General features: G+C 50.6%; 1 protein-coding gene across 2 annotated transcripts in view; it reads right to left on the reverse strand.

Moving 5' to 3' along the window:
* TINAGL1 (tubulointerstitial nephritis antigen like 1) overlaps nt 1-22,631 on the reverse strand; it is a 37,950-nt gene extending 15,319 nt beyond the window's left edge. For both annotated transcript variants that reach the window (XM_053268384.1, XM_053268382.1), the window contains exons 1-9: nt 22,360-22,631; nt 16,481-16,817; nt 14,578-14,641; nt 10,085-10,177; nt 8,983-9,097; nt 5,179-5,302; nt 3,593-3,743; nt 2,217-2,406; nt 676-721 (exon numbers count right to left, since the gene is read on the reverse strand). In XM_053268384.1, coding sequence (XP_053124359.1) covers nt 676-721; nt 2,217-2,406; nt 3,593-3,743; nt 5,179-5,302; nt 8,983-9,097; nt 10,085-10,177; nt 14,578-14,641; nt 16,481-16,784 — 1,087 coding nt within the window. In that variant the 5' untranslated portion in view covers nt 16,785-16,817; nt 22,360-22,631. The remainder of the gene's footprint in view (nt 1-675; nt 722-2,216; nt 2,407-3,592; nt 3,744-5,178; nt 5,303-8,982; nt 9,098-10,084; nt 10,178-14,577; nt 14,642-16,480; nt 16,818-22,359) is intronic.
* Between the last annotated feature and the right edge of the window lie 2,656 nt (nt 22,632-25,287).

Below are 25,287 nucleotides of genomic sequence, written 5' to 3' on the forward strand. Positions count from 1 at the left end.
AGCTAGAAATCGGAAGACATAGGAACATAGGAAGCTGCCATATACAGAGTCAGACCATTGGTCTATCTAGCTCAGTATTGTCTTCACAGACTGGCAGTGGGCTCTCCAAGGTGGCAGGCAGGAATCTCTCTCAGCCCTATCTTGGAGATGCTGCCAGGGAAGGAACTTGGAATGTTCTGCTTTTCCCAGAGCGGCTCCATCCCCTGAGGGGAATATCTTACAGTGCTCACACTTCCAGTCTCCCATTCATATGCAACCAGGGTGGACCCTGCTTAGCTAAGGGGACAAGTCATGCTTGCTACCACAAGATCAGCTCTCTTCCCGACTTGTGTGTGGGGTGGGTCCAAGGACCTCGAAGGGACTTTGGGGTAAGTTTGGCTGGTGTGTGAACACACATACTCTCTTCTGAAGGAGATTCGGGTCAAGAGCCCCATCTGCAAAGCCTCCAGCAGGCTGATCTCTGGCTTTTAATCAACATTACCCATTCATAAGGCTGCAGCCTAGGCTGAGGCCTCTATTACCCCTCCCTACTGACTGACATAAAGACAAGAGGAACCAGTTAACAGCATGTCCACCCACTGCCTTCCCAGTCCACCTCCACCGTCCTTTCCTCCTTTCTCCACACAAGCCTCAGCGCAGATGTAAGTTCTAAAATGGACGGATTGGAGGACTCACCTTGCACCGGCCCGTTCTCCATTAACTCTTTCATAATCTCTTTCTCCTGAAAGCAAAGGACAGAGTTTAGTCCAAGGTGGTGCTTTCCCCTCTCCCCGAAGCCCTTCCACAGGCTTGAAGTGGCCAACTTTTGAATTCCAGCGGGCGCCCCCGCCCCCGGCCCCTTTCATTCTCCAATCTGGGAGCCAGAATCACACAATCCTGCTGGAAGGTCCGGATCCAGGATGAGGAAATTGCCACCAGCCCGCAACAGGGCCTCCCAATAAGGTTCGGGGGGGCATCATGTGCTTGAATCCAGTAGAGATGCTGATAAAAATGGCTTCAAAGGCCAGTTCCAGGAGAGGGGACCACCAGGTACCCATTCCTGAAACAGGAGCTGAATAGGTCTGTCTCAGTTCATTACACTCTCACTGTCCCAGCACAGATGCAACTTGGATGCCAGGCGGTGGCATGGCAAAATTGGTGGTGGCCCATGGCTTGTCGTTTTGGTGAACACCCTGCTGCTCACCAGCACTGTTGCCACCATCTTGCCTCTTTTTGCTGGCCACAACATAGTATTGTGACATCACCACTCCGGCCCCTATTATCGCTGCTGGGATGGGCTCACACCAGGGCTGTGACATCAGCAAAGGGAGGGCGGGTAAGCAGGGTCTGCAGAGGCCAGTGGCAGTTAAGCACAGTGGTGGGCCCCCATCCCTGGTCACAGCAGGTGGCGGCCCGTGTGCAAAGCCCATGTTTGCTCAGCCATAGACCGGCCTCTGATGTTGGGTGAGGTGCAAGATGGGACCAGGTGCAAGACGGGACCAGTGTTCCCTCAGACAGGGAGTCCCAGATGTTGTTGACTACAACTCCCAGAATCTGCAGCTGCAACGGCTTTTGCTTGGGGGTTCTGGGAGTTGTAGTCAACAACATCTAGGAATCCCTGTCTAAGGGGACACTGATTGGGACCTTCTATCGCTAACAGCTGGGCAGAAGGAAGGATGGAAGGGTGTTTTGGAAGAGTGAGGAAAGCTGCTGTTAGTGAAATCTTTTCTCCTGTGTAGTTAGCCACCTAATGGTGCAGCAGGGAAATGACTCGACTAGCATGCCAGAGGTTGACGGTTTGGATCCCCGCTGGTGTGTTTCCCAGACTATGGGAAACTCCTCTATTGGGCAGCAGCGGTATAGAAAGATGCTGGAAGGCATCATCTCAGACTGCACGGCGGGAGGCAATGGTCAACCAGCCTGCATTCTACCAAAGACAACCTCCTGGCTCTGTGGGTGCCAGGAGTCGAAATCAACTCGACGGCACACTTTACTTTAGTGAGCTATTAAAAGGGAAAGCAAGCTAGCCTTCCAATCACCCTGTGAAGGTGACCAACGCCAAGGAAGAACTGAGCTGATCCAGTCTGAGCTGCCGGGGACTTGCTTCTCCTTCCCCCCTCCCCCCTCCCCCCCCACGCTTTCTCCCTCCCCCTCTCTTTCTCCTTCTCACACACCCCACCTCACCCCAGACCCACAAATTGTCCTCGGCAGGCCCATGAAGCGTAACGAGAACTCACGCTGGAGGAGAGGCGGTAGGCAGGAGTGGACTGGTAGATCTCGTTGGAGTGCACCTGCGGATTGGGGCAGCGTTGCATGGCCTGTCTCTTCCCCCTGCCTGTGGACCGGCTGTGCATCATGCAGGGAGGGGAAGGGGGCAGGCTGTCCTTCTGCTGGTTGTTGAAGGGGTAGCATTCATCTGTCACCACCCTGGAAGGCCAAACGGGAGAGGGGGGGGGGAAGATCGTTATTTTGGCAATATCGGGGCAGGGTGTTTGGGGACCTGCCTCCTTGTTAGCTCTTCCAAGGCCCAGACGCATAGGTTCTTTCTTTCTTTGTGTATGTATGTATTTACTTACTTACTTACTTATTTAAAATATTTCTATAATGCCCGAAACTTGTGTCTCTGGGTGGTTTACAATGAAAATCATTTTTAAAATTAAATCAATTAACAATTAAAATCATTTAAAACATTAAAATAGTTCAAACCCAATGTTTAAAATATTAAAACTATAGGTTCTAGTCTCCAGTTTTCATCCCCATCAGCTCCACTGATTCCTCTTGCACTTGCCCCATAGTTTTCTAGTCACCAAGTACTGCAGGAGTCACCCAATATCTAGGCCTGTGTCATATCAACAAGGCTAGAAAGATATCCAGGCTTCATTTCCTACTCCAGGGGTGCTCATACTTGGATCCTCAAATATTGCTGGACTACAACTCCCATCATCCCCAGCTACAAGGGCCAAAGTGAGGCAGCCTCACTTTGGTGATGGGAGTTGTAGTCTCGCAACATCTGGGGGCCGTTTTGAGACACGCACTGGACTAGTCACTTTCAAACTATGTTCATAGAATCATAGAATGTCAGAGTTGGAAGGAACCATGGAGGTCTTCTCTTTGGGGGGAACCTGGGGTTGTTTGGAAGTTTATCATGGATTCCTTAATGGCATTGGTTTGGTTGGTTGGTTGATATAATTTGCATCCTGCTTTTCTACGTCAAATTATATTCAAAGTGGTCTACAGCATTTAAGAACAACAACAGCAGCAGAAATAATGCATGATCTAAACACAGAACAATATTATTAATCAAAAGAACCCAGACTTCAGATTAGCAGCTGAACACAAGCACAATTAAAATGGCCAAACCTCTTAAAAGCCTGTTGGGACAGAACTGGTTTCAGAGCCCACCTCACAGGAGGGGCCGGGCATCCCTCTTTCGGGAGGCCATTCCTCCTTCTAGGAGCCACAACCAAAAAGGCCCCGTCTCTTGGCCTCCCTCTCCATGGGCAATGAGACCGAGAGAAGCCCACAGCACTCACCCAAACCAAGCCCCAGCCTCCATTCCAGCCTCCATTCCAGCATGGAGTGGACCAGAATGGGCGCTTCTGCCCCGACTCACCCTCTCCTCCGCAGAAACCACCAGGCCCCGTCAACTCGGCCCCCCTGGCAGCCTTGCTGGTGGCGGGTGTTGCAGGAGAGAAGGTTCTGCGGGGACAAAGCCGGCTTCAGGTGTCCCATGGAGTGGATGGAAATCCGGTCTGAGGCCACCGCTGGGGAGAAGGCAGGGGGGTCAGATAGGGGTAGATCCCTGCAGAACCAGCACTGATGAAATAAACCCAGGGTCCTGTGACCCGCCCCTGCCTCACCGGAAGACAAGCCCTGTAGCAAGACAATACTTTTGGGCAGGGGTGGGCCATCCAGTTGTCACCGAACTACAACTCCCATCACCCCCAGCCACAATTTATTGTGGCTGAGGATCATGGGAGTTGTAGTTCAACAACAGCTGGTGAGCCCAGGTGGCCCATCCCTGCTTTAGGGTATTCAATGTCCCTCACAAATATCACCTTCTTGTAATGCATACACCAGACCCTGTAAGAGTTAAACTACTTTAACAGGCATTCTCAGCAGGGGCGTAGCTATAATTGAACAAGGCAGGGGTGGGGTGTCCCTGAGTCCCTGAAGGAGGAGGGCTGGACAAGCTGGCTGACCGTTCGCTCTTCACTCTTGATGGTGCAGGAATATAGGAGGCGACTGTAGTTGTGCTTGTTTAAGTTTTTTGTAAACTGCTTTGGGAGGTTTGCCTGAAAAGCGGTATATAAATGCAAAAATAGATAGATAGATAGATAGATAGATAGATAGATAGATAGATAGATAGATAGATAGATAGATAGATAGGAAACATAGGAACATAGGAAACTGCCATATACTGAGTCAGATCATTGGTCTATCTAGCTCAGTATTGTCTTCACAGACTGGCAGCAGCTTCTCCAAGGTTGCAGGCAGGAATCTCTCTCAGCCCTATCTTGGAGAAGCCAGGGAGGGAACTTGAAACCTTCTGCTCTTCCCAGAGCGGCTTCATCCCCTGAAGGGAATATCTTGCACTGCTCACACATCAAGTCTCCCATTCAGATGCAAGCAGGGCAGACCCTGCTTAGCTATGGGGACAAGTCATGCTTGCTACCACAAGACCAGTTCTCCTAGATAGATAGATAGATAGATAGATAGATAGATAGATAGATAGATAGATAGATAGATAGATAGATAGATAGATAGATAGATGGATGTTTCTGAGCCGGGGAAAGCACATGCACAAGTGTGTATGTGAGAAAGTATCTGTATGCTTGTGAGGTAGGGGTGTGTGTGTGTGTGTGTGTGTGTGTGTGTGTGTGTGTGTGTGTGTGTGTGTGTGAGAGAGAGAGAGAGAGAGAGAGAGAGAGAGAGAGAGAGAGAGAGAGAGATTGTTTGCATAGGAGTGAGAGAATATGCTGAGCATATTTTGTTTTCCACCGTGCTTTCACACAGCAAAGATACGAGGTCGAGGGGTGGGCATCTTTCGTTCTTGTCCCAGAGCCCAACCCAAGTTCTGCTATGGTGGCTCTGATTCTCAGGGAATTTGGGGGTTGTAGTTCCAGGAGGAGGGCAGGTTAGGGATTGCTAAAAGCAGATTCTCGGCACCCTCATCCAGCTATTCCCCCTTGTGGGTACCTGCAGTGGAGAAGGCCCAGGAGCCGGCACAGTTGCCCTGGTCCAGTGGCTCGTGGATCATCCCGGCCCATTTTTGTGCAGCATTGAAAGAAGAGGGCAGCACCTCGTTGGCATCCATGTTCATCTATTTAAAAACAAACACACACCAGGGGAAATTAGTCAGTTAGGGAGCCCAAACCATTCCAGGGATCACAGAAGAAGCAGCATCATACACCAAGCCTGCCCCTCACTGCGCCCAGCTTCATTATCACCTCCTTCTGTCCAAGAAAGCTGCTGCACATTCAGTGGTGAGGATGCCAGACCATCTTGTCTCTGCAGCGTCTCCAGGACTCTAATGTCCTCTTCTTGTTTCCGCTTCTTCCCCCTTCTCACTATCAGTCCAGCAGCAAATGAGGGAGGAGGCAGCGGAGCAGGGCTTGACTGATAGTGAGAAGGGGGAAGAAGCAGAAATGAGAAGAGGACATTACAGTACTGGAGATGCTTGTAGAGAGCATCTCTTGTACTTGAATGTCCTTTCCTCGTTTCCTTTCCCACTTCTTCCTTCTCACTTTCAACAAATGAGGGAGGAAACAGTCATGGAGAAGAGGAGGAGGACAGGAGGAGAAAAGCAGCTCCTTGCCAGAAGGAGGCAGATGAGGCATCATGGGACATCTTGCCACCACACTTGCCCCCCAATAATTTGCTGTCTGAGCAAATGGGAATCACCTCACCTTGCCTCTTAGAAGTACGAATCACAGACTCTCCTTTAGATCCTTCCACCATTGGACATACAGTTTGTGGATACTCCAGAGAGGGTTCTCTCAGCGGTGGCATCCAAGATCTGGAGTGGCCTCCCAAGGGAGGTATGCCTGCCCCATCATTACCTGTCTCGACAGGCATACAGACAGGTAGTGCGATTCCTAGAGGCGCATCTGTCCCCCCAAAAGTGACAGCAAACCTTTGCTGCCCCTAAAGGTGGCTTCTTGCCAGCTCCCTCCCAATTCAAACCATGGTTCTCACTTTCTGGCAGCTTCAAAAACTGCAAAATGGGAAGAGAGCTGGACTTGTGGTAGCAAGCAAGAATGGTCCCCTTTGCTAAGCAGGGTCCACTTTGGTTTGCATTTAGATGGGCGATGGCATGTGCATACATTTAGCGGATAGGGCTGTAGCTCAGTCGTAGAGCATCTGATGCCATGCAGAAGGTCCCAGGTTCACTCCCTGGCAGCATCTACAGGGATTTTTACACACAGCAAGCTTTACCACGGGTTTACTGGGAGGCTTTACTGCGAACTCGAAGTTTAAAAAAAACAACGGAACAAATGGTGGATTCTTTTTACCCCAGATATAAATCAGGCTACACTCTTAACATGCTGTGAAAAACCCGAATTGTGTGTGAACTTTTCCCCGATAACTTACAGAGACTTTGGGGTAAATCTGGCCGATACGTGAACCCACCCCCTCCATTCCGGAGGAGATGTGAGTTAAAGGGCCTGATGTGTAAAACCTCCAGGTAGGGCTGGGAGAGACTCCTGCCTGGAAACCTTGGAGAGCCGATGCCAGAGCTGGATGAACGAGGGCTCCAACTTGGTTTAATGGAATGAGAAGGGAACTGGCGTATTCGGGCTGCCTGGGAACCAGCTGCGCCTTGTTTGGTGACCCTCAGATTCATTGGGATGAGCCCCTGCTGCCTCACGCTTCAGCCAAACAAGGCCCTGATGATGGCCCCATCCAGACCTCCCCTCCCTTTGTCTTAAAAAAGGAGCCGAGATCTGGTGCTCTTCCCCACTTGCTTCCTATAGAATTGCGCTCGGTTGTCTTTGTTGGCCTGGTGTTTGCTTTAGGGGGGCAGATTACATCCAGGGTGATGCACCCGTCGTGTTCGTGGCATCCTGGTTCTGCTGAATCAGCGGCCCTGCCAATGTCCGGAGGGGCTGCAGCCTTCCCAGCCCCACCTCCCCCACAACTGCTCTCTAGTGGGAAAAAACAACACGGCCCATAGAAAGAACATACCCCAGGGGCCGACACTGCTGAAGCTGCTGAGGTAGTGTCTGTTTGCGAGCCCCCCCCCTCTTAACAAAAGCACCTGTCTCCCTGCAACGGTCCAAGCGGCCTGTCTTTGATCATGGAGCTCATATGCTCTCCTAACTGGATAAAGGCCTTACGCAGGAGAGCCAGGCAATGATCCAAGGGAAGAGAGCGGCTTGGGGGCGACCACAATGGCAGTAGGGAATGACTCGACTAGCAAGCCAGAGGTTGCCAGTTCAAATCCCCGCGGGTGTGTTTCCCGGACTATGGGAAACACCTATACTGGGCAGCAGCGATCTAGGAAGATGCTGAAAGGCATCATCTCATACTGCGCAGGAGGAGGCAATGGTCAACCCCTCCTGTATCCTACCAAAGACAACCACAGGGCTCTGTGGGTGCCAGGAATCGACACCAACCCGACGGCACACTTTACCTTTACCTTTAATGAGCTAAGCCTAAAGGTGTGGATTTCTGCATGCATCCCAGCAATATAATATTAATATTATAATCTATTATAATCAACTGAGCAAAGAGGCTCCTTTTTAAAGTGGCGATTCTCTTCATTCAGCAGGGGGAGAGCAACTAGCCCTATCCAGCCCCAGCACAGCATCCCTCCAGTGGCTGTTGCTCGTGTCTACCTTCTGTTTCTTTTTTTAGATTGTGAGCCCTTTGGGGACAAGCAGCCATCTTTATTTATATCTATGTAAACTGCTTTGGGGGCTTTTGTTGAAATGCGGTATATAAATATCTGTCGTATCATAGTCATATAATTCACGGTCTGCACATTTATTATACTATTGATCCATAACTATTCTTAGCATTTATGTCGCACTTAAACACAGGAGTTCCCAAACTTGTGTCCCCAGTTGGTGGACTACAAATCCCATCATCCCCAGCACTCAGAGAAGGGGCTTAGCTTTCCTCAGCAGCAGCAAAGTCCTCTTGACCAGGGAGCCGTCATTTTATTTACAAAACCGCCTGGCTACAATCCAGGGAAGAAAACTGAAACAAATGTAATGGAAGTAACAGAAATAATGCCCCAAACGTGTGTGGGCCTAAGTAAAGAACTTTTTAAAATGATGTTTTTAGAAAACAACATGAATGGATTAACAAAAAGACATGAAAACAAACAAACATATGGAAATAATTCACACCCATATGAATGAGGAGAGCTGGTCTTGTAGTAGCAAGCATGACCCCTTTGCTAAGCAGGGCCTGTCCTGGTTTGCATTTGGATGGGAGACTCCATGTGTGAGCACTGTAAGATATTCCCCTTAGGGGATGAGGCCGCTCAGGGAAGAGCATCTGCCTGCTTGCCTGCAGAAAGTCCCAAGTTCCCTCCCTGGCAGCATCTCCAAGATAGGGCTGAGAGAGACTCCAGCCTGTAACCTTGGAGAAGCCGCTGCCAGTCTGTGTAGACAATACTGAGCTAGACGGACCAATGGTCTGACTCGGTAGAAGGTGGTTTTCTATGTTCCTATGTCATTACTTCCAGATGGTAGCAAAAACAGAATTGTCCACAGCTAAGGGAGAACCGAATCCCGGTCCATTCTCAGAAGCCAAAGGGGTGTCAGGATGGGACCAGAGCTTTGGTGCCTGGCATAGCTCCTTGCCCCTCCCGACAACTAGGACAATCATGCAAATGGGCACAATTTATTCAGTGTCAAGAGATGCCCCCAATATATGCATAATGCATGACGCATATAATTGGTACATTCCTCCAGACTGCAGACATTATGTGCAGAATGTACTCAGTCCTACGCGCATTAAGGGTTCTGGGCGATGCCAAGAGAGACTCACATGCAGCTCGTTCATATTCATGACGGCGGTGGGAGGCTTGATGGTGCCCAGCCGGTACTGGATCCCCTCCTCCAGCGTCATGCCCCACAGCTGGCTGTAGTTGGACGCTCTCCAGCTAGAGAGGGTCAGAAGAGAAGCCCTTGAGAAGTCAGAACCTGCTCCGCCTCCCTGCTCACCAAGTGTCTCTTCTCCATCAGGGCAGAAATTCAGAAGCAATTGTCTTTCTTCTCAGCTTGTAATGCTGGAGGCATGATGAGGTGAGCAAGAGTGCAAACTACAATCGATTGGGTGGTGGGTGGGGGGCAAATGTCCCTAGACTGACCCCTAAGAAATGGGCCTCACTGCATAGGTGACAGCTCACTCTTTGCTTTCCCTCTCTGGCCTCCCCGACAACATAAATCTTGTGGGTGATTCATCTTGGCTTCAAGGAAGAGGAGTTCTCTCGAGGAGGGGAAGGGGAGGAGTGTCAGGCAGCACCCCTCCCTCCTTCTTTCCTCCTGACTGGCTGAGTAGTGCTCAGGTTCAGCCGATCCCTCCCTCAACATGACAGGAGGAGGAAGGAGGAGGAGATGGGGCCTGGTGGCAGAGGTCCATCTTCACCTCTTGTCCCAGGTCCCAATCCAGCCTTGCTATGTCCCTGAAGATGAGCTCCCTCTCCTGGTGACCTTCTTCCGCTTGGAGTTGCCTCAAGACCAGGGGTTCCCAACCTTGGGTCACCAGATATCGTTGGGCTCCAACTCCCATGATCCCCAGCTGAATGCACAAATTAGCAGGTCATAAGGTCGACTTAAAAGACATGGGGAATAAAGCCATGTATGAAGGCAAGGGCGCCTCGTAGAGAACAGCATCAGTTGCAGGTTTTAATACTGACTGTGAAGCTTCACATGGGAGAAAGTGGGGCTCAGGCTTCCTCTTGGCTCAAGTCATTGTGGGCCTTACCACAGCTACAAAATGGCGGGCGTGTGGGTCTACTCTGCAAGGCTACTCTGCAGCATTCGGGCCACCCCAGCCACCCCTTCCTCCCCCAGGCGCTGTTCCCCAACAGCAGCTCATCTCTGAGTCTCCTCCGCAACATCCGCCCAATCAAGATGGTGGCTCTTACCCATAATTCCCTCTGTTGATGGCATCAATCATATCGCCATTGATGAGGCAGGCGTGGTTTTCACAGGCCCACTGCCCGTTGCCAGTACAGGTGCTGAGAAGAGAAGAAACGGAAAGAATCAGGAATGGAACCAGAGAAGGTTAGCGATGTAGTAGCAAGAAGGTCTTCCAGAAGCTGGATCTGTCAATCTTAAACTCAGTAGGTGGCCTCAGTGAGATCATCGGAGCTGATTTCCCACATAGCATGCATAATGCATTTCCTTGCATTCAAATTTCTTCACAAACAGACTGTAAGGTAGGTTTGCAAAGGAGCTGGAGACATTTGCAAAGGAGCTGGAGACATTACGATTTTTATGGGTGGAGAACAGGGTGACCTGCAGATACATTGGTTTCACAAACACCTGAAGAAGAAGAAAAAACCTACGGGGGCCAAAAACAAAACAAAACAAAACCACCAAGCTACCACCATGTTAGGCACTGGGACAGAATGTTCATGAGCTCAGACAGTTAAGACAATCAAGTGGACCAAATTAATGGAACTCAAGCAACATAATGCGTACATAGGGCTAGTGCTTTCACACAACCACATCTATGGGCATATGCTTGCATGCAGGCTCTGTTCCACTGTTTTGATGAATGCATGGTGGCCATGAGGCAAGGTCAAAAGATGCCACCATGCTCTCCTTACACATGTTCAGATGCTGCTCTGTTGACTCCCTCTTGGTGATAGCCCTGCCTGGGCTTGGTGACCCCCCCCCCCACAGCCCCACTATAATTCCTTGTCCACTCAAACATGTGTGAAGTGCATTTTTATTAAGACACCGAAATGCGCTCCAGAGTTTCCTATTTACTAGAGACAGACTCAATTCTTTTGGTCTAGGGACAAAGGATTGCCCCCATCTTCAGCTTTTGGAGATTCACATTTGTTTAGGGCAAGTTGCTAGCACTGCAACCGTTCAGGAATGAGCTCCCTCCCCAGGGTCTCTGGGAGTTAACTATCTGAGAAAATAGTGGCTTTTAATGCATTTGATCTGTTGCGCATATGCACAGCAACGTGTGCGCACGAACAGCGGTCCTGTTGACCGACTTTATGCAGCAAGGAATGCTGGATTCTGCAACTTGTCTAAGTGATGCCAGTCAAGAAAGCGGACATAATTTCCCTTCCTGTGCATTTTTGATTCTGCAGTTGTATCCTGTGGTAGCAAGCCTTTGTTGAATTGCCCCCTTTGCTAAGCAGGGTCTGTACTGGTTTGCATTTGGATGGGAGACTCATGTGTGAGCACTGTGAGATATCCCCCTTAGGGGATGGGGCCGCTCTGGGAAGAGCACCTGCACGCTTGCATGCAGAAGATCCCAAGTTCCCTCCCTGGCAGCATCTCTGAGATCGGGCAGAGAGAGACTTCTGCCTGCAACCTCAGAGAAGCCGCTGCCAGTCTGTGTAGACTCTACTAAGCTAGATGGACCAGTGGTCTGACTCAGTATATGGCAGCTTCCTGTGTTCCTATGACTGCCTCCTGCTGATAGTCATGCGGAGAGGCAAGGAGCCATCCACAACGTTGGAGCCCATCCACTGAAAAATTATGTCAATAACACCTTGGCCCTCCGAGATTTAGCCAGGCATAGCCCACACACGATAGCTGTTTGCAGAGGTGAAACGTTACGCTCTTTGTATACATGTACGCACTGTTCAGAAATTATGCTTAACATTTGAGGGGCAGGGCAGTCAATGCTATCCTACTTCTATCCCATCCTTGCATTTAGTCCACCCACATGCAATGGAATCTACATAGGGAACATTGGAAGCTGCCGTATACTGAGTCAGACCCTTGGCCTATCTAGTTTAGTAATATCTGCACAGACTGGCAGCAGCTCTCCCAGGTTTCAGGCAGGATTCTCTCCCTGCCCTACCTGGAGATGCTGCCAGGGATTGAACCTGGGGCTTGTAGGGGAAGAGTGGGGGTTCCGTTCCCCAAATAGCAAAGCAAAATCAGTTTGGTGAGAAAGCAGCAAAGCAAGAGGTCTTGAGACAGTTCTGTAGGACTGAAGAACTGCATGGATTTATTTAAAGAAAAGGTTACAAACAAACGTGAAAAAGCCTGCAGCTTAATTTCAGCAGTAGCTCATGGCTGAAGAGAGAGAGCAAAACAAACAGCCATCTCTGGAGAGACAAAATGGAGACTAACACTGGAAGAACAAAGGCGGTGAAGCCCAGTACTTTTATCCATGATCTTAACCCCTCCCCCACCAATGGTCACTATTTATTTATTTATTTATTTATTTATTTATTTATTTATTTATTTGACATATTTTAATACCTCCCAAAACTTGCATCTCTGGGCAGTTTGCAATTAAAATCATTTAAACCACAAAAACAATTAAAACCATTTAAACATTAAAAGCATTAACATTAAAATCATGTAAAACCGACACTAAAACCGTAAATCTCGTATGGTTAGATTTACAATAATAGATAACAGATAACAGCCACTTTGAGGCATTGCAGCTGAGAGCGGATGCTGCCAGGGTCCGAGCTCCAACAGGACTTTCTGCATGAACAGCAGATTCTCCACCACTGAGCTTAGGCCTCACAATCCCCCCCAAATAGGAGACTGCTGCCTACGGAGTCAGATTATTGTTCCATCTAGCTCCGTGGGCACTAACTGGCAGCAACTCTCCAAGGCTCTTTCCCAGGGACTGAACCTCAGATCTCCTATGCAGGGCATTGACACATTTCTTTGCAGTTCCAAGGACTAGAAACTTGATTTTTCTAGGGCTAGTTCTCAGGAAGCTGAATTGGTCCCCTTTTCTGTGCTTAAGCACCATCCCCTGCTCTGCCCAGAGGGTACCACATAATCCCTTTCATGGAGCCTTCAGGAAACATTGGCCTTGCTGACAGGGAGCCCAGCTCCAACATTAGCTACACTTCATACAATGCTTGGCATTTTCTCTTGGCCAACAACAAAAAAGAAATCCTCTCCCTCCCCCCCACTTCCCATCCCAAAGGCAGAAACAACTTCTCCTTTTACGGATCCTTTGCACTGAAGAGTCAGACTTAGAAAAAAGAATCCATTCTCCGTGGAGCAATGGCATCCTACCATTTAAATTAAGCTTCCTTTCAGTTAGGGCTTGTCTGGAAAAGACCAGATCCACAGCAGAATTGCTGCCAGTACTGCCTCCGACTGGAGGATCAGGACCGGTTAGGTAGGGGGCTGATCTCATTAGGGTGCTGTTCACATGCAGCACCCAGTTCCAGGGACTATACCCCCAAAGGCACCAGCCATAATAGGGCTGACTTGGGTATGCATTTGCTAGTTGTCGATATTTTGGCACCGGAAGCAAACCCCTTTGTTAAGCAGGGCCAGCCCTGGTTTGCGTTTGAAGGGGAGCTTAGACGGTAGACACCAGCAACAGCCACTGGAGGGATGCTGTGCTGGGTTAGATGTGTGCTTTGTTGATCACTGTGCACACACACACAAGCACACAGGTGCGTTAGGGAAGAAAATGACATTCCCCTGTAGGATCAATGCCAGCGGCCCTTTTCAGCAGCCACTTTGTGGCTTTAATGTGCCCATTCCCCAGTAGGTGAATATGTCCTGCAACAACGAAAGATATCCACACAAGAGGTGCGTTGTGCTGGCAGAAGAAGAGAGCAACTTGTCCAGGTGAGCATTCTGGGCTCTGGCTGACTGGGGACAGGAACAGACCTCCATGAGCCAGCCCTGGCAACCTGTCTACAGTACCACAGTGGCCCACAAGTTTTCCAGGAGAGCTGGTCTGGTGGCAGCAAGCATGCCTTCTCCCCTTAGCTAAGCAGGGTCCACCCTGGTTGCAGATGAATGGGAGACGAGAAATGTGAGCCCTTAAAGAGATTCCCCTCAGGGGATGGAGCCGCTCCAGGAAGAGCAGAAGGTCCCAGATTCCCTCCCTGGAAGCATCTCCAAGACAGAGCCGAGAGAGACTCCTGCCTGCAACCTTGGAGAAGCCGCTGCCAGTCTGTGTAGACAATACTGAGTGAGATGGACCTATGGTCTGACTTGGTAGAAGGCAGCTCCCTATGTTCCTATTTTCCCATCCGGAAATCTGCCTGCTTGATCCCTTCCAACCTCTCTGCTGCTCATAGCTGTGTGGTCCCTCCTCCCATGCAGGAGCTCAGACAGTTCACATTCCTCAGCATCAGAAATTCTTTCCCAAAGGCCTACCTCTTTGCCTCCAGCAATACATACACATACACATACACACACACATACACACACCCCTCGCTAAATAGGCTAGCAAAACACCCCAGTCATTTTAACCCTTCAGCCTCCCTGCTTCCATTCCTTTATAGAATTTTAAAAGTCCAGCATGGTCTCAGCAGAGGAAATCCATGGTGGGAAAGGTGGGGAGAGAAATAAAGAGCTTTTTCATTTGCGAATGCCCAGTTATAGCAATAGCATGGCATAGCATAGTCTTTATTTCCGTCTTTGAGCAGCATCACAACAATTGCCCACTTACCAGAGGTTGCAGTTATCTCTATAGGTCGCACCTGATGGAAATTTCTGCCCATCACGGATGCAGGCTAGGAGAGAGAGAGATGAGAAAGAAGATGGAGTGAGAAACTGGCCACATGTGAATGCAGACACAGAGTTAGCAGGCTCATATTGGGGGGGAGGCGCAGAGATGCTTCTCTACCTGGGTAGCTTTTCCTCCTACCTTGCTTCCACACAATCACTTCTGCCCAGGTTTTCCTCTAACCTTGCTTCCACACAATCAAAAATTGGGGAGTACACACAGCTCCCAAACCTGGGTAGAACACAGTTTTCAGCCGCCCCCATAGATGTGTCTGGGCATTATGGGGGCAGCAGGGGTGGGAATCCACCTCTCCAGTAGACAAAAAGGTCGCTGAAGCCCTTAAAGTGCAAGAGATCTCATCTTGTTCAGCAGGGTACATATTTTTTATTTGACGGCTTAGGTGAAGAGGCAGGCATCGGGTCTTAATTTTATGCAAGGCTCTACCCCAAGACCTGCTTTAAAGTTCAGAGCTTAATATTAGAACGTGGGGGTGGGGGTGGGTTTACAAAGATGGCAGTGCAACTGAGCACGTGCAAAGTGCACCCCCCTCCCCACTGAAGAAGACAATGCCGTCTACAGCCAGAAGGGCTCCAGTGCGGCTCGTTTTAGAGGGCATGTCAGAAGCTGCTGTGCAGACCTGACCCCAGAGGATTGTGTCTTCTTCTTCTTCCCTTTGGATCGGGCTTCTCTGGGGTTAACCTTCAGAGCACAATGAGAGGTCCAGGCCCTGGGAAAAGCGGAGGGCATCTCCCCCACCCTTCCTATGATGGGCCCCAGAGAAAGGCCGCTATTGTGTGTGAGCAGATCACATTTTCCTTGAAGGGGGACATTTTCCTGAGCGGGGTCTGCAGCTGCCACGGAAGTGACATTCTCCAGACTGGGACGCTGAGGGCTGTGGCCGTTCCAATGGCACATCTGCAGAATGCATCCACAGAGGCAGGTTCAAGGACCGGCTTGGCCTCAGGGTCCCCAACACCTTGGGTCCCCAGATACTGTTGGACTACAATTCCCACCATTGAGCCCAGGGATGATGGGAGTTGTAGTCCAACAACATCTGGGGACAACACCCAAAGTGGGAGACCCCTTCGCCAATGTGTGGATGCACAGCCAACCTGGACAGCACAACCCCAAGTGCACACACAGAACTCTTAAGCTTTGCTTTGGGGGCCACAACAAGTATCCAGTGAAGCCCTCCAGCTTCCTCAGGGAGCTCACAAGAGGGTGTGGTGGTGAAGGCTGCCCCCCTGTCATTTTGTCCCCAGCACCTGGTACTCATCAGAGGGTAGACTGCCTCTGAACATGGAGGTTCCACTCAGCTGCATCTAACAGCCATTGACAGTTTGATCATCCTCCATAAATTTGTCTTATCCTTTGTTAAGACACCCAGTCATCTGAATCTGGTGGTAGTGAGTTCCGCAAGCCAACTATGTGCTGATCTGTGGGGGCGGGGAGTATGGCCTCTTTCTGTTGTCCTGATAGTTCCAACCTTGGGTGGCTGTGAGTTATGAAAGACACAGCGACACACCCACATGCACACCAGCCTTATGGACAGTGGCTCAGAAAGTTGATGTACCCTCCTAATAACCCAGGAGATCTCAAAGACCATTGAGGCTGGGAACGATCAGAGTTCTAGTCCAACACTATCTGGGGACCCAGTTTGAGAAGAACCCCTGGGCGAATCCATTTGTGCACACGCCAGGCCCACACGCACACTCCCTGTCTGCACACATCTGCCTCCCAGACCAATACACACCCACCCATAGACCAAACCCAGCTAGATGCACCACAGGCCTTCCTAGGACATGCATGCATCTGCCGTCAAGCCATCCCCACCACAGCAACCCACCTCTTTGTACAACGAATGGGGGGTCAATGCCCAGGCAGTAGTTCCAGAAGTCAGGGCAGCAGTCAGAAATGGTGCGGTTGCAGAAAATGTCGCAGTAGCAAATGGTGTCCAGGTAGGGCACCGTGCAGCCATCGTTTCTCCCATGGCAACAGGCATCCTGCCGTTCACAGTAAGAGCCCCCCGCGTCCCGGATCCCCCGCTCATGCAATCCTGGGGCCAGCTCCCTGCGCGTGCGGGATGCCCGGGCAGCAAGCGTCCCGTCTGCCAACAGCAAGATAGCCCAGAGGGTCCAGAAGGCCTTCATTCTCCTTCTTCAGTCTTCTGGAATCCGCAGGGCCTGGAGAAGGATGAAAACAGACCAGGGGGGTGTAGCTATAAGTGAGAGGATGGGTTCAAAGAACCTGGGGGCCCCAGCTCCACCCCTCCCTATATTCTTCATTGTCTCCCTCACTCCAAGGGGCCGCTGGGGAGAGGGGCGAACACAGGCCCCCTTTCCCCTAGCTACACCCCATATCAGGTGACAACCAGGCAGTGGGGGACCCTTTGAGAAGTTTTACACAGCTTACAGAAGGCTTCCCGCATGGATGTTTATGTTCCATTTTGAACAGTCATACTCAACACATCTTAGTTGATTAAGCAAATAGTTTTTAAACCAGTTGGTTAAGGAACCAATTAAATCTGCTCGCAGTTGAAGATGACTAAACCAGTTTTGCAGAGAACAATCCATTTTAATTTTGGATGGTCTGTGTGTCTATGTTGGAGAAGGTAGTACCAACTTAGGAGAAGTGTTCTAGGATGCCTTTCCAAAAGGGACAACCTGCCATCTGTAATGTTTAATAAGTACTTCTATAGTAAAAAAAACTTTTAAAAAAATGCTGTTTCCTAAATAATTAGAGGGTTGTTTGTTCTTAAGTCAATTACTGTATGGTTCTGTTTTGGATACTTCTTTGTGTTGAATCTGGGTGCTTTCCAGATTACACACTACAACAGTGTCACTACGGATCCGCTAAGTGTGCTTCCGTACAGCCGGTGTTTCGATATCACAGTCCCTGCGCGGTCAGCAAGGCGCCGTTCACATTTCTGATACCTTCTTTCAGGTTTTACCCTTGCGTTTTAGTCCTACAACGTTGCATGTGCGTCACAAATAAATAGCTGTATTTTCCCATCGTAGGCGGGTTGCGCAAACTATTTACGTTTTCAAAACGATCCTGCCGAGTTGAAGCGTTTTACTGTTGAACAGCCTGTAATCTGGAAAGCGCCCTGGACTATTGATGGTAATACATCATTGCCTGCCTAGCTTTTTAGATAGGGAGGTTTTTAATCAATTCATGGAAGCCCCAGTTTTAAGCACTGACACATAGAGGGACATTTGATGGGTGTCCAACCTGCAAGTCTGCTCCAAGCCATGGAGCAAATCCTGCCTGTGCCAAAGCACCCCAATCATTTCTGCTGCATCCTCTCTTCTATCTGTCCCTGTCAGGTTTCCCTTCCTGCAGCCCAGACTTTCCTGGTCCACACGCAGCAACCAGGAAGTTAACTCAGGACATTTTCCTGTTTATCCCGCCATCAGAATGGAAAAAGAAAACAAGAGAGTGACCCTAGCCTTGAACTCCTGGACTGTGAGTGGATGAAGGGCTGGGGGCCATCACACCCCCTCACATTCTGTTCTGTTACTTGATGTGCTTTCTGAGAAGATGAACATTTGCATTCCTCCAATGATCTCAGGGCAGGATTTTTAGCCTCGCCATGTGAGGTAGGTTAGGCTAAGAGACAAGCTTCTGCTCAAGGCCATCCAGACAGTTTAGTGGCAGAGAGCAGGGATTTGAACCTGGGTTCCTTCTGTCCACACTAACTCTGTAACCACTAAACCATCCCAATTCTTCTTAAACCATGGGAATCCAGTGGGGGGGGGCAGGCAAGGGGAGGCAGTTGTCCCCTCCTGGATTGAACCAGCCCCATTGAATTCACTGGGGCTTACTCCCAGGTAAGTGGGTATAGGATTTCAGCCTTTGCCCCCCCCAGCCCACAGAAAAGGTTCTGTGTACACCCATGTCTTAAAACTGCATCACAACTGAGGTTGGGGGCAGGTTATACTTTAAACAATACTAACACCTATCTAAAAATGTGATGGGATGGGGGATGGGGGGGAGGGCATTTTTTTCCTGGGGAAAAATAAACCTGCTTTTTTCCAGATCTTGGCGGGGGGGTGGGGGCGGTATAATCTCCCGGCACCTGGTTTCCCCCTCCAGACTTTCCCATCTCTACACATATCCACATAAAGTCAGACTTGGGCCCAATTCAGACATATCTAATTTCTAAATATGTGCCTGAGCTAGCAGACATTTGGAACATACAGAGGTGGAATCCCAAGTCTGCTCCTGATTCGGAATGAACGTTCAGAATGGCCAGTTGCAGACTGCAAGGACGGCTGAGCCTCCTCCATCGCTCCCACTTTGCAAGCGAAGGGTCTCTCTCCTGGGGTTGTCTGCCATGTCCTCCGGCTTGGGTGTCCCCCCTGCCCCCTCCCCCCACTACAATTCATGTCCAGATTAATTAAAAATACCATATTTAACTGAACAGAAGACCCTGAATTTAAAACAACCTGCTTAAAAAACATGGGTGAGATATAGATTATGTACTATTTACCCCAAACAGAAGAAGACTCTAAATTTAAGATGAAAACACACACACACATACACACCCCAATTTCTAACATCAAAGAACTTGGATAAAGCAGTCTGGGATTCAGGTAAATACAGGACATACATTTGATGTACATGCTGGTATGCATTTATTTCTCTCTTCACTGGGGTGGGGGGAGATCCTTCAGACACCATTGCCCTTGTTCTTTTGAACCGTTCTCTACCATGATCAGCATTTCCTCTCTCCCCACCCCCTTGTGCCACCCCCCACGCCCACCCACCCCCCCCCCCCGGCTCATGCTACCTGGAGTTAAGACACCTCCTATGATCTCAGGCTCCAGCAATGCCCGGAGTTCTCCTCCAGCCTCCAAAGCATGCAGCCGGTCTCAGGAGGAGGCTGAGCTGATGAAGGTCAAAAGCCAAGGCAGGAATGTGGGCCTCTTTCTCTGGGCAGCTCTGCTTTCCCTGTCCGGATGCAAAGAGGGACTCCTGCTTCCTTCTGATTAACTGTCACCCTCTCACCTGGGCTGGCGACAGCCGCGCCGAAACAAACACAATGCGGAGTCGCGGATCGCGAGTCGGATCCGAGAAGATCCGAGAAGAAGGAGCATTCCGTGGCTCTTCTTGGGGGATCCCAGGAATCTGGGGCTGGCCTGCAGGTCTGTGTGTGTGGCTGACCTCCCTCTGAATTGCCGTCTTTGCCAGTGGGCTCTATGAATGTTTCGACTTTGTTTTTAATCTGTGTTGTCTTCTTGTAAACTGCCCAGAGATGTGAGTTTGGGGCAGTATACAAATATGCCAAATAAATACATTTCTTTGCCAGTGTGCTTTTTCATTGTCAATATGTCCACACAATTGTCCATTGTGAATATTATCACAGATGTGTAAGGAATTTGTTTTGTATGGCATTTTTTGGGGGGACACTATGGGTTTCTTTGGCAATATGATAATAATCGATGGTGTGTAACCTTTCTATAGAATATATAGACGGTTTATATACCTGTTCCTAAGTATATGGTTTCTTTCCTAAATAAATAAATATGGGGGTGCTCCAGCCCAGAGGTGGGTGCATTCAAGTGAGAGTTGTGTAGGCAGGACGGACATCCCCAACAGGGTCTTAGCGCATAACCAAGTAGCAGCACATCCTAACAAGCCAGGACTCAGGAGGGCAGGGATGCAGCTGGGGGAGAAGGGGCCCGTGTATCTCCCCTCCCTTGGAGATAATGAAGAAAAGAGGGAGGGGTGGAGCTGGGGGCCCCTCAGGAGTTGGGGGCCCCGGATCCTTTGAACCCATCCACCCAAGTTTAGCGACACCCCTGCGGGGCACCAAAGGAGCCGCAGCTGCCTCTGCTTCCTGGCTGCTTGCCTCTCCTCCAATCAGCCCGAGAGCCGCACTGCCTGCAGGCTGTCCACTTTATCAGCTACAGTTGTGTGGTGCTGCCTCGCAGGCTGGCCGTGCACCAGGTAGAGCTGCGTGGACAATCGCTCAGCTCTACCTGATGAATGGCCAGCCTGCAGGCAACGCAGTTCTTGGGCGGGGCTGGAAAAAGCAATTGCCTGAGTGGCTGCTGGGAAGCTACTGGGAGAACCCCATGCCCCTTTGCGTCCTCTGTGAGGTTTCAAGTCATGAACAGCGACACACACTTTTCCGGAGCTGGTCAAAGGCCGCGTGGATCACTGCACGCTCCCCCAGCCACACAGCTTGAGTGGGATCCACGCCCTTGTTGCCACCTGCAACATAAATATCACTAGCACGCTCTAAATTTAACAGACAGCCTTTTCCGGTGCGCCTTTATTTAAACACAATGCTGATAAGGATGCCACAAACCACTCCAGTCTGGCGGCCTTTTCCAGCCGTCAAAACACGCCCTGCCTCAACCGCAGTCCTCCCTAACTCGATGCAGAATTATCCCTCCGGACAGAATCCTAAACGGTGTACAGACCCCAAACTCTCTTTTCTCCGAAGCTAACTGTGCAGCTCTACCTGACGGATGGCGGCCTTGCAAGCAGCACAGCTCTCGGGCGGGGCAGGAGAGAGAGAGGAGCAACCTGAGCTGGCTCCTTTGGTGCCCCCCTGGCTTGTTAGAATGAGCCGCTCACCCTCCAGGAAACAACCAACTGTTCCTCCGCCTTCCCAGTTTTCTTACTGGGCAGAGATGTAGGATGCATCTGTCACCACAACACTCCCGAGGATGCTACAGAGAGACAGATCTGCCTTGATGGGGATTCTCTTGCTCCTGAGTTGCTTGGGCATCTAAGCTTGCAAAATGGGCTGAAGGGCCCTGGCACACATCAGGTGCAGATGGGGTGTGTGTGAAAGGCGTGGCGGAATGGATATCTGCATCCAGCCTAGAAATCTGGGGGAACCAGGGGGCAATGGAGACACAGCCCAGTGGAAGGGATGTGCTCTGCATACAGAAGGTCCCCGGTTCATTCCCTGGCAGCATCTCTAGGTAGGGCTGGGAGAGACGCCTGCCTACAACCTTAGAGAGCTGCTGCCAGTCAGAGTAGACAAGACTGCGCTAGGTGGCCCAAGGGTCTGACTCAATATAAAGCAGCTTCCTATATAAGCAGTCAACCTCTCCTCCTAATTTGGCAAGGCGGTGCAGATGACCAGATGACATGTGCTTCGTGGCAAATGATTACTCAGTGCCCCTTACAAAGTAGACCACCTTCAAGGCTCCAACACAATACAGCCCGAGGCTCAACTGGACCCACAAGGCTCATGCCACAATAAACAAAAGTGCCGATCTGGTGTCACAAACGTTTCTGTGTCGCTTTAACGTATGATTACGTCTTGATCCTGTCCAAAGACCTGTTTCTCTTGCAGCTTTTGACCCTCACGACAACCCTGCAAGGTAGGCTAGGCTCAGGGAGAGCGAGGAGCCCAAGATCACCCAATGAGCTTTGCGGCTGCGTGGGGACTCGAACCCAGGTCTCTGGAGTCCCGCGCTCTGACCACTGCCGCCTCAAGCCCTCCTTTTTCACACCCACCCATCTCATCCAAAGAGACCCACCGGCTTCCCCAACCCACCCACCGGAGGGCCAAGAAGCCAAGCGAAGTTTCCAGACACTCAAGCCTCGACACGAAGAAAAATGAGTTTGGCCCGGGTCCTAAACCCGGTGCTGTGAAGCTCCTGTTCCCTTCCACCAAGTCCGCTCAAGAAAGGGACGGCCAAAGGGAAGGGTGAGAGGAGCAGCAGCAGACCAGAGAGAGAGAGAGAGAGAGAGGTGTACCTGGAGCTTGTTTGCAAGCCGGCTGGGGCCGGAGTCCGGGAGGGTCTGTCCTTGCCCCCTGACGGCGGCTCTGCACTGCTGCGGCTCCTCTCTGAGCAAAGTCAGCCCCGACCTGGCAGCACTCACTCACTCCCTCGCAGCCTGGGAGGCTCCCCCGTTTCCTCGCCGCTGCATTCTTGCACTGGGGCTGGTGCGCGGCTTATGTACTGCTCTGTGGCACCAGCCCTGCACCCTTCCAGCCCCCTGGCCGAGTGATGCAATCCAGGCCCCGGCTCAGCCCTCTCCTCCTCTCCTCCACAGCCTAAGGGGCTTGTCAGGGACAGGCGGCTGTCTGACAGGGGACAAACCTTGGCTCTGTGTGTGTGTGTGTGTGTACGGTAGGTCCGGCCTAGAGCTAAAAAGAAGATTTGGGGAGGATTTCTTCTATTCCAAGCCTTGGTCTTGTGGCAGCAAGCATGACTTGTCCCCTTAGCTAAGCAGGGTCCCCCCTGGTTGCATATCAATGGGAGACTTGATGTGTGAGCACTGGAAGGGATTCCCCTCCGCAGGGGATGGAGCCGCTCTGGAAAAAGCAGAAGGTTCCAAGTCCCCTCCCTGGTAGCATCTCCAAGATAGGGTTGAGAGAAATCCCTGCCTGCAACCTCGGAGAAGCCGCTGCCAGTCTGTGAAGACAATACTGAGCTAGATGGACCAATGGTCTGACTCAGTATATGGCAGCTTCCTCTGTTTCTGTCTCGTTGATCTTTTAGTTGGTGCCATCAAACAGGCTCAGAGCATGTACTATCTCCCAGAAGGAATACGAGAACCAGAAATAAGTGAAGCCAGGAGTTTCAAGCTCAGGTCCACAGACACTGTTGGACTACAAGCCCCATCATCCCCTGTCACAGGCCATTGTGGCAGGGGATGATGGGAGGTGCAGTCCAGCAACATCTGGAGACCCGAGCTTGAGAATTGCCACAGTAGAGGAAGCCAGGAACATACTCAAATGCAATACCCGTGTCTTGGGTTCGAAGTCTACTCCAGGCAAGGGCTCATTCGGTGGGCCTCGGGCAAGCTGCTGTCTTTCAGCCTTAGCTTCTGGTGAGCCTACCTGACAGGGCTGTTGTGCAGATTTTTAAGATACAGGAAGCACTTTGATCCCACATTACTGAAATAAAAAGAGAATGGGTGTCCATAAGACTTTTTCTGGGGCGAAGGGAAGACTGAAATCCTGTACCCACTTACCTGGATGTAAGCCCCCTTGAATTCAATGGGACTGCTTCCACCCAGGGGGGGCAACTGCCTCCCCTTACTCTCACTCCGCTCCCGATGCCCATAAAGAGCCTGTATCTCTCCTCTTCCATAGATTTGCTCCCTAAGCATATAATTGGATTGGGAATGCTGTGAAGAAGAGAAATCTAGCCCTCCTGGTTTTTCTACAGCTATCTGCACAAGATGTTTCACTGGTAATCCAAAAACCTATGGCTTAAGAAAAGAGAAAACACTTTACATTTTCGCTCGTGCTCTAAAAAGAATGGAAATTGTAAATTAAGGTACCCCTCTTAACTTCTATGCCATATTTATTTATGATAGATAGATAGATAGATAGATAGATAGATAGATAGATAGATAGAAGCTGTAAAGACTTTGTACAGTCTGGTAAATTATTATGGCTTTAGAAATGAGCTTCCATGAACCCACACTTTGCCTTGATCAGAGATGCATCAGGCAGAAACTCATCAGGGGCATCTCTAGGAAGTGGTTAGGGAAACTGCACCTGTTAAATAGCTGCCTGGATGCAGCCCTCTCCAGCCCAATGACGACTGAAAGGCCCAGGCAAACTGTGGGTGCGTGGAGCCTGTATTCAGTAGCTACGTTTCTCAGGAGCATGCACAGCTCTGGATGTCTGACTGGATGAACCAGACTAGGCAAACTAGACAGTCACAGAGGGCACCGTGCAGAGGGGGGCGACGACGGGCGAGGTCATGTGCCACCTGGCGCACCAAAAGCAGGGCCAGCCTGTCCACTAGGCAGATCTAGGCAGCCGCCTGGGGCAACCACCTGTTCCTCGGCCCTGTGGGTGGGCAGGCACACCTCTCATCATCTGAGTTGGTGACTGTGTGAGCGACCAAGCGGGAGCTCCCCATCCCTTGGTCTTTCCGTTGACCTTGGGCCAGGGAGGGATGCATCCAGGCAGCTATTTAACAGGTGCGGTTTCCCTAACCACTTCCTAGAGATACCCCTGATGAGTTCCTGCCTGATGCAGCTCTGATCAAGGCAAGGTGTGGGTGCATGGAGGCTCATTTCTAAAGCCATCATAATATACCAGACTGTACAAAGTCTTTGCAGCCTGCATCAGGAGGAATCCCATCCCCAAAGGCAAGCAACCAGAGGATGCATCATAGGAACATAGGAAGCTGCCATATATTGAGTCAGACCATAGGTCCATCTAGCTCAGTATTTCCTACCCAGACTGGCAGCAGCTTCTCCAAGGTTGCAGGCAGGAATCTCGCTCAGCCCTACCTTGGAGATGCTGCCAGAGAGGGAACTTGGAACCTCAGATGCTCTTCCCAGAGCAGCTCCATCCCTTAAGGGGAATATCTTGCAGTGCTCACACATCAAGTCTCCCATTCATATGCAACCAGGGTGGGCCCTGCTTAGCTAGGAGGACGAGTCATGCTTGCTACTAGGAGACCAGCTCTCCTCCCGGGAGTGTCATCTTCCAGCACACTTCTCTTTCCGGGAGAGGAGGATTTCCCTCCTGAGTGCAATTCTCCAGTTACACCCTTGCTAACCACAGATATGCCGCAAAGGGTGCTCCCGGCAGTGTTCCGGGCCAAACCAAAGTGGCAACTTGCCCAGCAGACATGCATGCCTTGCTCACGGTTATGCCAAGTCATAGCCCACAACAATAAAAACAATTCACCGCCGTGGGTGGTGAGAGGGAGC

The sequence above is a fragment of the Hemicordylus capensis genome, chromosome 7 (genome assembly GCF_027244095.1).
Source record: "Hemicordylus capensis ecotype Gifberg chromosome 7, rHemCap1.1.pri, whole genome shotgun sequence".
Classification (NCBI taxonomy): domain Eukaryota; kingdom Metazoa; phylum Chordata; class Lepidosauria; order Squamata; family Cordylidae; genus Hemicordylus; species Hemicordylus capensis.